At 59.1% G+C, this 16,402-nt stretch overlaps 1 protein-coding gene and 1 long non-coding RNA gene across 3 annotated transcripts; one reads left to right on the forward strand and one right to left on the reverse strand.

The window, feature by feature from the left end:
- Positions 1–2,257: 2,257 nt before the first annotated feature.
- Positions 2,258–2,800, reverse strand: LOC138846747 (uncharacterized). The gene is made up of 2 exons (XR_011384289.1): positions 2,722–2,800; positions 2,258–2,391 (listed from the first exon to the last, which is right to left on the reverse strand). It is a non-coding gene; the product is annotated as an uncharacterized lncRNA (long non-coding RNA).
- A 71-nt stretch (positions 2,801–2,871) lies between these two features.
- Positions 2,872–16,062, forward strand: A1BG (alpha-1-B glycoprotein). 2 transcript variants are annotated; one of them, XM_008249014.4, is made up of 9 exons: positions 2,872–3,002; positions 11,916–12,066; positions 12,142–12,177; positions 12,270–12,521; positions 12,844–13,116; positions 13,425–13,721; positions 14,615–14,911; positions 15,394–15,681; positions 15,914–16,062. In XM_008249014.4, the coding sequence occupies exons 2-9, from the start codon at positions 12,033–12,035 to the stop codon at positions 15,919–15,921; spliced, it is 1,485 nt and encodes a 494-aa protein (XP_008247236.3). In that variant the 5' UTR covers positions 2,872–3,002; positions 11,916–12,032; the 3' UTR covers positions 15,922–16,062. The 2 variants fall into 2 exon arrangements, with proteins under 2 accessions (XP_008247236.3, XP_069919469.1); XM_070063368.1 differs by lacking the exon at positions 2,872–3,002 and adding an exon at positions 11,127–11,209.
- Positions 16,063–16,402: the final 340 nt, after the last annotated feature.

Consider the following 16,402-nt stretch of genomic DNA (forward strand, 5'->3'; position numbering starts at 1 on the left):
GGCCAGGCCAAGCCAGGAGCCAGGAGCTTCTTCAGGGTCTCCCACATGGGTGCAGGGGCCCAAGCACTTGGGCCATCTTCCACTGTTTTCCCAGGTGCATTAGCAGGGAGCTGGATTAGAAGTGGAGCAGCTGGCACTTGAACCGGCGCCCATGTGGGATTAACCCACCATGACACAATGCCATCTCCTGTGGAGTAGTTTATCACTCAGTAAAATATAACCAGCCCAACTGTTAGAACGGTGGAAGGGGGAGTTCTGTGGAAGGTTTGTGACAGCAAAAATATGATGGTTTCTAATCTTGTATCTTTTTCCAAAAGTAACACCTACTTATTGGGGAAAATGCAGGAAAAGGAGGCAGGATCACAAAGATATAAATAGAGGAGGCCCATATCCCCTACTTCCTCAGAGACAGCTACATTGAGTTGAATGCCAGAAATATTTTATTTCGTTATATATAACCATAATATAATAACATTATAATACATTATTAGATAATATATTTATACTTATATATCATATTATATATCACATATAATATATAATATACATTATATTTTATATATGATGTATAATTATTAATATATAATAATATAATTATGCATAATGTACTATATTATATATTATTATTTTCCCTATGGGCTCCTTTGCATCCTGTCTCCACTTGGCAACCTCAGTGTGAAGTCAGAACCCTCAGAAGCCCTCAAGAAGATTAATGGGGTAGGAGAAGCAGGAGGCCTTGTGGCTAGGGTCATGGGGTGAAGAAGAGGGGCAGACAGCAGGCCTTGCTATATGACTGGCCCCTGATCTAGACTGGGTAGACTGGAGATGGGACCAAGTCCATCTCCTGGGTCCCTGGCTGTGGACCAGGTGGGGAAGAAGAAATGCAGAGGGAGGTGCTTTGACTTAGGTTGGGACTCCTGAAGCTGGCTGTGTCTGAGTCAGGCCCAACCAAGGGGCTTTAGATGTTCTTCAGCCTTGCACAAGGTCACAGATTCAGGCCATATCCCAAGGGCAATGCGTCCATCCTGCCCATGGCAGCCAGGGGCAGCCTGTGAAAACCCAAATCACATTTCGCTCTTCGCTCTTGGCTCAGAATGCTCTGTGGCCTCCTGAATCACTCACAGGAAAAGACAGATCCGCACCATGGCTTGCTAGGCCCACAAGAAACAGTCCCTGTCATCCCACCTCCTCCTGTGTATGCAGCCACACTGGCTTCCCTAGGATTTTTGCCTGACCGGCTCTTCCACAGAAGGCGCCATGGTTCAGAAGAGCCATGGTTCACGCCCTATTTTCCGGAGGCCCTGCCTCGAATCCCACCTTAATGTAACTATTTTGATAGCATATTGGTTACACACTACAAAATTGTTTTAAAGCTTGCAATTCAGTGTTTAAGGACATATATTCACAAAGTAACCATTACCACTGTCTAGTTTCAGAACATTCTTACCACACCAGAAAGAAGCCTTGTACCCCTCGGCCATGCCCCCTATTCCCACCTCCCTTCAGTCCCTGAAACTACTAGTATTCTTCTTGCAGTTAGATTGGCCTAGTCCAGACATTTCACAGAAACGGAAACGGAACATGTGGCTTTTTTTTTTTTTTTTTTTTTTTTTGACAGAGACAGTGAGAGAGAGAGACAGAGAGAAAGGTCTTCCTTCCATTGGTTTACAATGCAAATGGCCGCTAGGGCCAGCGCTGCGCTGATCGGAAGCCAGGAGCCAGGTGCTTCCTCCTGGTCTCCCATGCAGGTGCAGGGCCCAAGCACTTGGGCCATCCTCCACTGCCTTCCTGGGCCACAGCAGAGAGCTGGACTGGAAGAGGAGCGACCTGGACTAGAACCCGGCGCCCATATGGGATGCTGGCGCCGCAGGCGGAGGATTAACCAAGTGAGCCACGGCAGCGGCCCCCGTGGCCTTTTGTGTTTGGTTTTCACACTTAAATCCAAGCTGAGTTCCACCAAGGAGTGCTTGCCTCCTGCCTGTACCATGCGTCCTTTGTGGCTCACTTTGCCCACAGTTTCTCTGCCTTGGAACTATGGCCATTATCTGGAGGGAGCCTGACCTGTGCATTCTAGGACCTTTGCAGCATTCCAGGCCTCCACCCACCTACTGGATGCCAGTGCACTCCCCCACCCCCTGCCCGAAATGTCTCTGGACATTGTCAAGTGTTTCCTGGAGCGAAACTGTTCCCTGGTGGAGAACCACTGATCTACATTTGTTTTTACTTACATTCATTCCGATAAAGCTGACAGCACCAACCAAAACGTACAAACCAGCGTCATGTTCCAGAGGACGGGGACCACAGGCTTAAATGCCAGGAGGGACTATTACAGTTACACTGTTCTCGCGGATGTTGAAAGCAGAGGCGCTGGGCCTGAGGCTTGCCTTTGTTCTGTTCACAAGGGAGATGGCCAGAATGGGAAAAAGTCATAGATCCCCTACAGCGCCTCATGGAGGCTCCATTAGTCTCCTGTTTGCCGCTATAACAAAGTGCCACAACTCAGTGGCATAGCACAACACAGATCTATTATCTTTATAATCCCAAAGTGAGCCTTGAGGGCTAAGAGCAAGGTGAAGGCAGGGCTGCGCTCCGGAGGCTCGGGGCGAAACTGTTCCCTGCGGGAAAACCAGCTCTAGAGACCCGCTCCGTACTCTGTCTCCGCACCCTTCACTCTGGCCTGTGCCCTCCTGGAGCACTGCAGAACGCCTCAGGTTTACCCACCCCAGCTCTCCCACTGCAGCAAGGCGGGCAAGGCAGGTCGTTTCCGGGGTCGGCCCTCTCAGAAATGTGACTGGGCGCTAGGGCTATCAATCATCCTTATGGCCAATCGACACTTCGCCAAGGCCGGACGGCTGGGACCGCACGCCCACCCCGGCGAAGACGCTGGCTTGTTACCATGACAGCCAGGAGTCCGTCCCCGTCCCCCGACGCGGCCAGACTACGTTTCCCAGCAGCCCTTGCGCGGAACCCCGCCCGGTCTTGCGGAGGAGGCTTGGAGGAGGGTGAGGAAGACTCCGTGCTGCATGTCGGGCGGGGACTAGGGAATCCGCGCAGGCTGCATCGAGTAGATGGCATTCTGCGCGGATACGCGACCTCGGGCTGCGGGGCGGCCACCGCTCCGCGTCCTCTCTGCGCTGCTTCCGGTCCGCATGCTGCTGGCTCCGGGTGTGCCACCTCGTGCGGGGCCTTCAGTTCCGGGCAGATCTGCCTGTTGTAGTTGGGCCTCCCGCGTGCCCCCGGGCCTGGGTGCGGAGGTTAAGGCCCGCGAGGGGAGGCGCCGGGCGCGGGACCCCTCCTCGCCGTGGTCGACGCTGGCTTTTCTGCTGCCTTTGGCTTTTGCGCTTGCGGTTCCTTTTCCCCGTTGCCGTCTCCCGCTGTTCTTCCGGCATCATTGTCCGCCCCTGCGTCCCCGGCCGCGGGGTAGCGCCGCCCCTGTTTCGTGCGCTTCACTCAACTCGTCTCCTTGTTGGCGTGTGTGCCCTTGCCCTGCGGTTCTGCAGGGTTCAGCCCTGGGTGCGTTGACAGCCTGGCCTCCAGGTGTCCTAAAGCGGCTGCTCCGCATCCTTGACAGCAGCCGTCCTGGGGGCAGGTAGAAAGGTTGGCGTGGACGACGGGCACGGCATCTTCGTGGCTGTCAGAACGGCCTGGGACAGCTGGGTTGCAGGGTCAGGACACCAAGCCTGGACAGCCTGGGCGTGCTCAGAGCTCCACGGTCAGACAGACCAGGGAGTGAGGCCCTGGCCCTGTGTCCTGCCATAGAGAAGTGTGCTGTACCCTGGGCACGCATGCTGCCTGTAATTCCTGTGTCCTGCCATAGAGAAGCGTGCTGTACCCTGGGCACGCATGCTGCCTGTGATTCCTTCCAGGGAGTGAGTCCCTGGGTCTGTGTCCTGCCATAGAGAAGTGTGCTGTACCCTGGGCATGCTGCCTGTAATTCCTGTGTCCTGCCATAGAGAAGCGTGCTGTACCCTGGGCACGCATGCTGCCTGTAATTCCTGTGTCCTGCCATAGAGAAGCGTGCTGTACCCTGGGCACGCATGCTGCCTGTAATTCCTTCCAGGGAGTGAGTCCCTGGCCCTGTGTCCTGCCATAGAGAAGCGTGCTGTACCCTGGGCACGCATGCTGCCTGTAATTCCTGTGTCCTGCCATAGAGAAGCGTGCTGTACCCTGGGCACGCATGCTGCCTGTAATTCCTGTGTCCTGCCATAGAGAAGCGTGCTGTACCCTGGGCACGCATGCTGCCTGTGATTCCTTCCAGGGAGTGAGTCCCTGGGTCTGTGTCCTGCCATAGAGAAGTGTGCTGTACCCTGGGCACGCATGCTGCCTGTAATTCCTGTGTCCTGCCATAGAGAAGCGTGCTGTACCCTGGGCACGCATGCTGCCTGTAATTCCTGTGTCCTGCCATAGAGAAGCGTGCTGTACCCTGGGCACGCATGCTGCCTGTAATTCCTGTGTCCTGCCATAGAGAAGCGTGCTGTACCCTGGGCACGCATGCTGCCTGTAATTCCTGTGTCCTGCCATAGAGAAGCGTGCTGTACCCTGGGCACGCATGCTGCCTGTAATTCCTTCCAGGGAGTGAGGCCCTGGCCCTGTGTCCTGCCATAGAGAAGTGTGCTGTACCCTGGGCACGCATGCTGCCTGTAATTCCTGTGTCCTGCCATAGAGAAGCGTGCTGTACCCTGGGCACGCATGCTGCCTGTAATTCCTGTGTCCTGCCATAGAGAAGTGTGCTGTACCCTGGGCACGCATGCTGCCTGTAATTCCTTCCAGGGAGTGAGGCCCTGGCCCTGTGTCCTGCCATAGAGAAGTGTGCTGTACCCTGGGCACGCATGCTGCCTGTAATTCCTGTGTCCTGCCATAGAGAAGTGTGCTGTACCCTGGGCACGCATGCTGCCTGTAATTCCTGTGTCCTGCCATAGAGAAGTGTGCTGTACCCTGGGCACGCATGCTGCCTGTAATTCCTGTGTCCTGCCATAGAGAAGCGTGCTGTACCCTGGGCACGCATGCTGCCTGTGATTCCTTCCAGGGAGTGAGTCCCTGGGTCTGTGTCCTGCCATAGAGAAGTGTGCTGTACCCTGGGCACGCATGCTGCCTGTAATTCCTGTGTCCTGCCATAGAGAAGCGTGCTGTACCCTGGGCACGCATGCTGCCTGTAATTCCTGTGTCCTGCCATAGAGAAGCGTGCTGTACCCTGGGCACGCATGCTGCCTGTAATTCCTGTGTCCTGCCATAGAGAAGCGTGCTGTACCCTGGGCACGCATGCTGCCTGTAATTCCTTCCAGGGAGTGAGGCCCTGGCCCTGTGTCCTGCCATAGAGAAGTGTCCTATTCCCTGGGCATGCTGCCTGTAATTCCTTCTACTTGTTTTTAAAGATTACTTCAGGGGCGGGCACTGTGGCTCTGCGGGTTAAAGCAGCGCCAGCATCGTTAAAGCAGCGCCAGCATCCCACAGGGGTGCCAGTTTCAGCCCCGCTTGCTTCACCTCCAACCCAGCTCCCTGCTAATGCACCTGGGAAAGCAGTAGAAAATGGCCTGAGTGCTTGGGCCCCTGCACCCACTTGGGAGACCTGGAAGAAGCTCCTGGCTCCTGATTTCAGCTTGGCCCAGCCCAGGCCGTTCTGACCATTTGCGGGAGTGAACCAGTAGATGGACTACGATCTCTCTCTCTGTCTCATTCTCTTTCTACTTCTGCCTCGGAAAAAAAAAAAAAAAAAAAAAGCCTTTGCTCTTGTTAAAAGTTGATGCATTTCACATGAAGTTCATATTTCCAGTTCTCTCCAGTTGGCCAGGAAAAAATAAAGATTAGCTCCTCGGGAGTCAGAGATAGAGGCAGACAAAGAGAGAGCCCCCATGTACTCAGCCCCAAAATGCCCTCCGTGACTGGAGTAGAGCCAGAAGTTAGGAACTCAGACCAGGTCTCCCATGTGGATCGCAGTAATGCAGTCCCTTGAGCCATCCCCTCTGCCCTCCAGGGTCTGGAGCCAGAGCTGAGTAACTGAACCTAGACACTGCCGTGGAGGACATGGGCACCCCAACCTCCAGGCTAACTGCCCGCTGTTGCCTAGCAGTTTTGAAGACCTTGTGTGTCTCATGTCAGAAGCATTGCTTTAGAGAACATGCCTGTGTCGCACGCAGTGCTGTCCCGGTGGCTGGGGCTGTGGGTGGGTTCAACCAGGCCACCCTTGGCCACACATATTGGGTTGCTGCAGACAGGAACACTTGTGCCATGGGTGCATTCCTCATCTTTTCTTGAGATACGATTCGTATAGCAAAAATCAACCATCTAAAAATAGGAAATCCAAGTTGGTTTTTATATATATATATATATATATATTTAAGGTTTATTTATGTGAAAGTCTGAGTTACTGAGAGAAAGGGAAAGAGAGAGAGAAAGAGAAAGAGAAAGAGAGAGAGAATCTTCCAACCACTGGTTCACTCCCCAGATGACTGGGGGAAGTGACCAGAGCTTCCTCTAGGTGTCCCACATGGGTGGCAGGGGTCCAAACACTTGGGCCATCTTGCACTGCTTTTCCCAGGCACATTAGCAGGGAGCTGGATGGGAAGCAGAGCAGCCGGGACTTGAACTGGCACCTATATGGGATGCAGGCACTGTAGGCAGTGGGTTAACCCTCTATGCCACAATGCCACAAAGCATCAGCCCTGGTTCCCCCAGACCCCCCAGATTTCTGTGGTGCAAAAAGTGGGTGAGTGGTCTCTGAGACTCCTGGCCAGCGCTTGTAGGGATTCTGGTGTGAGGAGGTGCAGGTCCCTGAGAGGCCCTGGCCTGGCTTTGAGAGCTGCGTCGCCGGTGACTGTGGCCTGAGGCCTGCTCCAGGAGCATTGTGGGAGCTGCTGGTGCGGGGGCAGTCCCTGGGCACGCTGCCTGTGTTGGTCTAGGCTTACGTGCAGGGCAGCAGCCAGGTGGTTCTGCGGAGCTGCAGCAGGAGCTGGCCAGGCCAGAGTGCAGGGGAGCAGCAGCTGGGCTGGTTGCTCGGCGTTCTTCCACCCAAGTGCTGGCTCAGAGCCTCCAGGTGAGCTGGCACGGTGGCTGGTAAGACTGTTGTGGGAGCGACGAGAAAGTGAGCTTGGCGCTGCTGGCTTCAGCTGCACCATCAGACAGATCCCTTCGGGTTCACAGCTGTGTTTGTTTCCAGCGCCATGCCCCAAGAACCAGGGGGCCCTGAGAAGGGCGGATCAAGCCACTGCATGCACCTGTTTCCTGCCCTGCGTGCCTTTCTGCTCGTGGGTCCTAACCCCCAGACCTCGCGCGGAGTCCATCCTAAGATGGACGAGGACAGGAGCAGGAAGCCCCCCCGGGGCCCTTTCAGGCCCTGCTTGCAGGAGTGGCACCCGTCCACGAGCCGGCCCCTGCTCTGGCGGCCAACCCTGGGACCACCCTGCTCGTGGTCAGGCATGCTGGGTGTTCCTGGGGGCTCCGCTCACTGTGGGCATCTGCGTAACTCTGCAGTGGATGGGTTGCAGAAATCCAGAACACGTGCAGTGTAAGAGCTGTGGCTGGGCTGGCGGCTGCACAGAGGTGATCAGGGGGTCGGGGCAAGTGGGTGTGAGCTCTGCCCACTGTGGAGGTACCAGCAAGGGAAGGAACAGCTTGAGGCATAGGTGAGGCCTCAGGGCCACGGAGGAGCTTCCACCCTAAGCTGCGGGGGCCTGGGCTGCACCACCCCTGCAATCCTGGACCAGCCAGATCTGACCAGACCGGGGCCCCTGAGATCCCTCCAGCCCTGGCTGGGACGTCCCCATCGTGTGGGCGGAGCTGGGCGAGGTTGCTGTGAGTGAGGTAGACTCAGCTGGGGTTTGGGTGAGGTGGTCACCTCCGACCCCCTGGGGTGTGGGTAGGTCACAGCTCCTGTTTCCATAGGAAGCCACGTCCATCCTTTTCTAACTCCTCTCACAAACAGGAGTCCCCACCTCCCTGGCTCTTGGTGCCCCGAAGGTTTAAGCAAGGGGATGAGACCAAGGCTCTGAGGCGGAGGTGCGGGTGAGGTGGGTAGCCTTTGAGCCTTCCCACCTTCCTGGCACCGGTCCTCCGTCTCTTGGCACACTCCTGCTGGCTCAGGTGTAAGGGTGTGTGAGCAGCGTCTTTCAGATGGCCACAGCATTGCTCTCATTGCCTCCCCCAGCCCTCTTACTCTCTCAAAGCTTTTTATTATTTAAACATTAGGAAATTCTTACTGATTTGTACTTATATGAAGGGCAGAAAGAGACGTAGGGACAGACACAGATGTATCTCTGTGGTGGAATGAGAGGGCCATGCCAAGGTGGCCATTGGCAAGCGAGCATTAGTTACTCAGGATGGCTTTGGAAACTGCCTGGCAGGCTGTGATTGGTTGGGGCATAGACCGCCCCTTGACCAGATTGGCTGGTCTTGGCTATATAAGATGTAGTTCCAGCTGTAATAAACGAGTCTTCCAGCTGCTCACCTCAAGCCTGCTTTCACCCGACTCCCGGGGTCTGTGTGGTGACTCCGCGCCTCTTGCCCCCACCATGCTGCTCCTCTCAGAAACGAATCCACTGCAACATTGTTGAGAAATCAACGGCAACCTATCTCCTATCTGCTTGTTCACTCCCCCAAGTGCCCACAGCAGCTCGGGCAGTGCCAGGTTGAAGCTGGGGTTCAGGAACTCGGTCTGGGTCTCCCATGTGGGTAGCAGGGACCCAGCACTGGAGCCTTCACTGGCTGCCTCCCAGGGTGTGTTGTAGCAGGACGTTGGAACCAGAAGCAGAGCCAGGACTCGGGCTCAGGCCCTCCAGCAGTTCAGTCCCAAGCAGCGTCTTAACTGCTGCACTAAACACCTGCCCCCAGGCCACACTCCGCAGGCAAGGCCTGTGCCTGGAGCAGCCAGACAGGTGAGAAGCCACAGGCGTGCTAGGAGTGTGGCGAGGCCTTCCACACGCACTTCCAGCTCACCCACCACCAGGAGACACTGCAGCAGCCCTAGGCCGTGCCAGCACCAGTGCCCGCAGGCACCAGGAGCCCTCCTCTGCACCCTGGTGGGAGGCTGTGCGGCAAGGCCTTCACTGTAGCTCCCGTTTCCTGGAATAGGGCACGCACACACGAGTGTGTGGCTCCACACCTGCCCAGACCGCAGCAAGCCTTCAGCCAGAGCCCCAGACGCCTGACGATCCGCTGCCTTCCCGCGTGTAGCCAGCCCGTGGCAGCACTGCCACACACACATGCAGTACATGTGGTCAGCACATTGGCAAGCACTCCAAGCCGCTGCAGCACCAGCACACGCCACTGGCGCGTGGCCACTCTGACAGCAGCATCTGGGGCACTCCAGCTTACAGATAGCCGCCGACTACAGTGACTGTCAGGCACGCAGGTGCCCGGCTGCCTTTATTTTTATCTATTTGGGAGACACGTGGAGAACACAGAACACTCCCATCAGCTGGTTCACTCACTGAATGCCCAGGGCCAATCCAGGTCTCCACGTGGGTGGCAGGAAGCCGACTCTGCCACCACTGCTGTCTCCGAGGGTCTGCTGGAGTGAGAGCCGGGGCTGGGGGTGGAGCCCACGCACTCTGTGTGGGACGTGGGCATCCCAGCTTTTAGCACGAGCACCTGCCCCTTCACGGCGCCTTCAGAGCAAGGTGTCCTCACACGATATCACACAGCATGAATCCACTCAGGCATTTTCTCTACCCCAAAGCCTTTGGATGCCCTTCTCCACTGTACCAGGAGAGTTTTGGCAATTTGGCATTATTGAGTTTATTTATTTTTAAACAACTTTCTTCCAGATTTTTTTTTTTTTTTGACAGGCAGAGTGGACAGTGAGAGAGAGAGACAGAGAGAAAGGTCTTCCTTTGCCGTTGGTTCACCCTCCAATGGCCGCCACAGCCGGCACACCGCACTGATCTGAAGCCAGGAGCAGGAGACTCTTCCAGGTCTCCCACGTGGGTTCAGGGGCCCAAGGACCTGGGCCGTCCTCCACTGCCTTCCCGGGCCACAGCAGAGAGCTGGACTGGAAGAGGAGCAACCAAGACAGGACCGGCACCCTGACCAGGACTAGAACCTGGAGTGCCGGCGCTGCAGGCGGAGGATTAGCCTAGTGAGCCGTGGCGCCAGCCCAAGGTCTCAGTTCTTGGGCCCCTGCCACTCTTGTGGGAAACCAGGATAGAATTCCAGGTTCCTGGCTTCGGCTTGGCCCAGCTTCTGCTGTCGCGGTCATTTAGGCAGTGAACTAGCGGATGGAAGACCTCTCGCTCGCTCGCTCTCTGTTTTTCAGATAAATAAGTAAACCTTTAACAAGTAAACTGCTGTGGATACTTCAGAGAATGGAGGTTAGAAACGTGGTTTTGCAAGGTTCAGAGAGCACAAGGGTGTTGCAGAAAGTCGGATGCTGGCACTCAGGGGAAGTCACGGCCATGCCCAGGTCTGTGGGAACCCAAGCGAGGTGGCAGTTGGCTGAGAACTTGGGGTCAGGCAGGAGAGTGTGGGCAGGCCAGTGCTGGTGGTGCCAAAAGACATTACCACGCTCCCCACGCTGGGTGAGCCAGCTCTACCTCTGCGGGCCCCTGCTTTGACCATGCTGCAACCTGCCTGGCCAGCCCTACCACAGAGGGTCTGAGGCTCAGCCACTGTTCCATGCTGTGAGCTCTGCTCTGGCTAGGCCACCACCCTTGTCTGGGCGCACCTTTAGCCTTGGCACCCTGTGGTCTCCCACAAAAAACACGTGTTCTCCCTGTCCCTCCTGCGACATGCAGCCCCCTTCCAGGTGCTGGCTCTGGTGTGAGAACATGGCAGGTTCCTAGCAAACATGGAAGGGAAACCAGACCCAGCAGTCTCCCCACGCACTCAGCAGAAGCCCACCAGACCCGGTGTGGTGGTCTCTGTCACGTCCTGGTGCTCCACAAGTGCCCCGCCCCTCACCGCCTCTGCTGCCAGTCAGGCCTCAGCACGGCCATCCTGCCTGCTAGCTGTTCCTTCTGCCCCGGGAGCTGTGGGGCCCAGCCTCCTGGCCTCTTCAGACCTCCGCTCCCCGCGGAACCCTCCCTGTTTCTGGTGCATGTGGCCCTTGTGCCCCAGTCTCCAGTGTGCCCCTGGGGTTGATGTTGTTCTAGCACCTACACTCTGCCTCTTCCGTCTTCCCGGCCATACCAGACTGGGACGGTGGGGCCTGGCGCACAGGAGATGCTCAACGAATGCTTGTGGAATGAGTGTGTGAGGAGGAAGGCATTGCCTATGGGAGGTGAGACACGGGAGGTTTCTGTGGGTCTTCCGTGGAGAGGGGCTGGGGCACCCAGGCTGGAAACAGACCTCTGCGGTGGGGGTGACAGGACTCTGCAGAGGCTGAGCATGAAGGCACCTAGGTCTCACCCCTCCCATTCCGTCTCGGGGAGAGGCCATGGGGAGAGTGGGAGGCCCGGCCCCCCGAGACGCAAGCTGCAGCCAGGCGAGTGACTGGACCCGGGGAAGCAGAGCTATGCCACGGGCAGGGGTGGGAAACCCAGGTCTGAGGTGACGGTGCCGGGTGCAAATCCAACTCCAGACCCACGGAAGGTCACACAGCGCAACATTAACCAGCGCCGGAGAAGGGACCACAGCTCCCGGGAAGCGTGAGTCTGACAGCCGTGTGACGACAAGTATGGAGAACGGAGCACAGGGACCCCACCTTTGGTGCCGCGGGCGAGTGTGCTGTGCTGGGGAGAAGGGCCGCGCTGGGCTTGAGGGGGCCCTGGTGCTGCCAGCTGGGCTCAGCAGCCGCAGGGGGAGGGGAGCTGGCAGCGCTCCCTCCCAGAACAGGATCCCAGCGCTCACTAGCGGCTGAGATGATTGTAGTAGCAGTTTGTGGGTTATGATGGCTTTAGCTGACTGGTTAGCTCCTGTTATTGATCGTCCTTCCTGCTAACCTGAGGTGGCCCAAAGGCCTTGCCCTTTGTCCTCGTCCCATGCAGTCCCCGCCCCTGCATTCTGGGAAGGACAAACAAGGAGAGGTCAGTGCCTGTGGATTCCCTGCCACCCCAGTCACTCTCCCCGACAGTCTTGGGCAGCTGGCGTGAGAGGTGACAACTATGCCTGCGAGGGTGGCCTTCCTGCTGCTCTGGGGTGAGGCATCTGGGGCCTGGGGTCCCCGGGGTGGAAGGGACAGCAATGGGGGCTTCACAAGCCCTGTCTCCACAGGTCTCATCTGGGGTCCAGAGACCCGAGCAGCCACGTGTGAGTATGGGGCCGGAGCCCAGGGATGGTGGGCACTGGGATGGGCAAGCCACTGTCCCTGCAGCACTGCCCTGACCCAGGCTCCCTGGCAGTTTTCGATCCCCGACCTAGACTGCTGGCAGACTCCACAACGCTGACGTGCCAGGCCCAAGTGCCGACCCAGGATTTTGAGCTGTTCAAGGATGGAGTGGTCCGGGATCATGTGCATCTCGATACACCTGCCATGGAGCACAGGTTCCTGCTGGCGGGAGAGACAGGCGACACCCACGGTCTCTACCGCTGTCGCTCAGGCTTCGGCAGTGGATGGACGCAGCTGAGCAACCTCCTGGAGGTGACGGAGGATGGTAAGCTGGGGCGCTAACGAGAGGCCAAGGGGGTGGGGGAGAGGTGACGGGGACCTCTCTTCTCCTTGGCCCCCGGCTTCCTCATCTGTCAGGTGGGAATGACGTCTGCCCTGACCCCAGAGCATGGTATGGGCTGAGTGCTGAGCCCCGGGAGGTGTTTGGGCAGAGCCTGGCGCACACTGCAGCCCCTCCTCTTCCCCCTTGCCTGCTGCTGCCTCCTCTTCCTCACATTTTCACGAGTGTGTGTGGGCTCCGGGCTCAGCTGGGCCGCCTGTGTCTTCCGAGTCCAGCAGAATCACTCACGAACCCCCCTCTCTGGCAGGATCCTTGCCTCCGCCTCTGCTCTCAGTGGAGCCCGTGTCCTGGATCACTCCAGGCCTGAACATCACGCTGCTGTGCCAGGGGGCGCGGCAAGGCGTGACCTTCTCGCTGAAGCGGGAAGGCGACAGCACGTTTCTGGAAGTGGCGGAGGCTGGGCCAGACGGGCAGGCCACCTTCCCTGTCCACCAGGCAGGCAACTATAGCTGCAGCTACAGGACACAGACAGCAGGTGACCCCTCAGGGCCCAGCGCCACTGTGACCATCAAAGAGCTGGGTGAGTGTGGGGCCAACTTAGAGGGCCCAGGAGGAGAGGCTCCTGGAGGGCGGAGCCTGTTCACCTTGACCCCACTGCTGTATACCCTTGCCAGCACGTCAGGCAAACGGGCTACACAGACCCCTGGGCCCAGTGGGTGCAAAGGAGCCTGGACAGAGGATGCCCAAAAGAAGGAAGGGTGTGCACGGGGTTGCCCAGGGAAGGCAGGTGCCTGGGTGCTGGGCAGACCTTAGCCATGGGGAGCTCTCCCAGGGAAGGTTTACAGCAGGCAACCCGGCTCCTGGGCCCAACGACTCTCCACCTTGCAGCTGTGCCACCGCCACCCAGGCTGGATGCCCGGGACAGGTTACCCAGGATCCTGAAGCCGGGTGCCTCTATGACCCTGGAATGCGTGGCGCCGCTGAGTGGCGTGGAATTCCGTCTGCAGCAGGGCAAGAAGGATCTGCTTGTGCCCATGAGCAGCACCAGTCCTGACCGCGCCTTCTTTCACCTGAACGAGGTGGCGCTGGGGGACAGCGGTCCCTACACCTGCAGCTACCGGCTGCGTCAGGAGCACAGCGCCTGGTCCCGGGAGAGCGCGCCGCTGGAGCTGGTGTTGAGTGACGGTGAGCCTGTGGTCTGCGGCGGGAACGTGGGTGCAGGTGCTGGAAGGCCCGGAGGGAAGCCTGTTGGTAGCGCAGGGCTCTGGGCCAGGGTTCAGTCCTGGCCTCATTTTCCCCATCTGCGAATGGGACAATGGGTCCACTCATCTTGACTCCCCACAAAGAACTGTTGGGCCAAAGCGCTGGTCTGGCATGGGCCAAGTGGTGCCATCCTGCCAGGATTCCCTCTGGCCTGTCCAGTCCGGGTGGCCGCTGAGACCTTCCTGCTGAAGAGGGCGGCCAGGCTGGGACAGCAGGGCTGGCACGCAGAACCCTGCAGCACCAGGGCAGGGCTGCTACAGCCTGGGCACTGGACTGCGAGTCCCGCCTCCCCGGGGTTCACAGGGGTCCTGGCGGTGGCGGTGCCCAGCCGGCACTGGCTGGTGGGACCCTCGTGCAGCACGCGTCCCCCTCCCTGTTTTAAGATTAATAAGGAACAGTGTGGGTGTGTGTGTATATGTGTGAGGTTGTCAAGAAAGACACAGGACTGGAAGGTAGAGTGGCTGGAGGGGTTATTTGATTTATTTGAGAGAGAGAGAGAGAGAGAGAGAGAGCGCTCCCATGGTGTTCCACTCTCCAAATGCCCACAAAGACCGGCCGGGACAAAACCAAGCCGTATCTGGAAGCGAGGAACTCATCCAGGTCTCCCACTTGGGGTCAAGGATCCAAGGACTGGAGCCATCACTGGTTGTCTGTCACTGCGCATGAGCCGGCAGTCGGAATCAGGAGCGGGGACGGGATTGGAACCCAGGCACCCCGATCTGGGATGCCGGGGTCCCAAGGCTGGGTGGGCCAGGCGGCAGGGGACGGACTCCGCCACCCTCCGAGCCTGGGTCAGCCCGCATCCTGCTCCGCAGGGACGCTGCCCGCGCCTGAGCTCTCGGCCGAGCCCCCGAGTCTGCGCCCGGAGCCCGGCGCGCGTGTGAGGCTGCGGTGCCGGGGGCCCCGGGCCGGGCTGCGCTTCGCTCTGGTGCGCGAGGACACGGCCGGGCTCGAGGTGCGCGGTCTTCTGAGCCCGCCGGGCGCCGAGGCCAGCTTCGAGCTGCGCGCAGTCTCCGTGGTGGACTCGGCCAACTACAGCTGCGTCTACGTGGACCCGGCGCCGCCCTTCGCGGGCTCTGTAGCCAGCGAGCCCCTGGAGCTGCGCGTGGACGGTGAGCGCGCCTGGGAGCCTCCTTGTGCGAGAAGGGGTGCGCCCTCCTCTCCTTTGGGGCCACAGGGCGGCGCCACGGGCCTGGGTGCTGCGCCCATCGCCGTCTCCTGCGCAGTGGCTGAGGTTCCCGGGGACGCCTCAAACCTGGGACGAGAGGTCTGTTGGCCACGTGCACCCCGATTTCCCTGCCGGGAACACAGTGTCTGTCCCCCGATCCGTTCTTCCTTCCACCCTCGAGGCCCGAGGCCCCGAGTGCCCATCTGGGGACCCCCAGAAGCCTCCGGGCAGGTCTGGGCCTGGGGCTCCCGAGTCCTGGGGGAGACGCGGAGACGCAGTGCAGGGCCTTCGGGCGAGGTCGCAGGAGGAGACAGCAGGGGTCCCCCAGGAGACGCGTGTCCCGCGACGGGAGGAAGGCCCAGCACTGGTTCCGCGACGCAGGCAGTAGCCTGGGGCATCGCCTTTCTCACCGCCTGCTCTGCCCAGGACCCCTGCCCAGGCCGCAGCTCCGGCCCCTGTGGAGTGGGGCGGTGACCCCGGGCCGCGACGCTGTCCTGCGCTGCGAGAGCTCCGTGCCCGGCGTCGCCTTCGAGCTGCTGCGCACCGGCGAGGAGGAGGCTGCGACGAGTGTCGGCGCCCATGGCCCCTCCGCGGACCTCGAGCTTCCCTACGTGGGGCCGCGACACGCCGGCAACTACAGCTGCCGCTACCGCGTGTGGGGGCCCGGCGGCTTCGTGTCGGAGCTCAGCGACCCGGTGGAGCTCCTGGTGGCCGGTGACGTTACCCCTCTGGCCTTTGCTTCTGTCGCCGCACCTGGGTCCCTGTGCTTAGCCCGGTGCGCGCGGGGGAACTGCAGCAGGCGACCGTGTGGCTTGGTCACCGGAGGACCTGCAGTGGGGTGGAGGTGGCGGTGGGGACCTGCTGGCAGCTTCCTTCCCGAGGGACCCCTGGGAGGTCGCACAGGCTCCCCTTCCCCTGTCATTTCTCTTTCGTCCAATTTGTCTAGGACGTTGATCCGGCTGTGGACTTGGAAAGCGCTGGGAACACTGGCCTGGTTCCATTCTTCCTGCTGCCGCCGCAGGCTGGGCTCTCCCTGGGGGCCGGAAGGCTGCCCTCCTGACTCCTGGGAGTTAATAAATAAAGCAGAGACTTTAACGCGTGTCTTTGAGTCCAGCGGGGCTGAGGGGAAGTGGGCTGGGATCCTGTGTGCTCAAAGTGAATGGGGTCTGAGCCGGAACTGAGGACAGAGGGGTCAAGGACTGGCTCCTGAGAGTCCTTAAGACACCCTTCTGCTGTTTCTCATCGAGCTGCCCTCTTACTCCTCTGCCAGGCCCGCAGCAGGTGCGGGCAGGTGGCTCAAGGCTCCAAACACACCCAGCTCTGCCTGGGTCTCACCGCCGTCTGCTGTGCGAGTTCAGGAGGCTGCCTCTGTGGTCCTGTCCCCCCAGTCTGAGCGCCCACAGGGCACTTCGGCATCAGAGCTGTGGACGTGACT

Source organism: Oryctolagus cuniculus, chromosome 18, assembly GCF_964237555.1.
Source record: "Oryctolagus cuniculus chromosome 18, mOryCun1.1, whole genome shotgun sequence".
Classification (NCBI taxonomy): Eukaryota; Metazoa; Chordata; class Mammalia; order Lagomorpha; family Leporidae; genus Oryctolagus; species Oryctolagus cuniculus.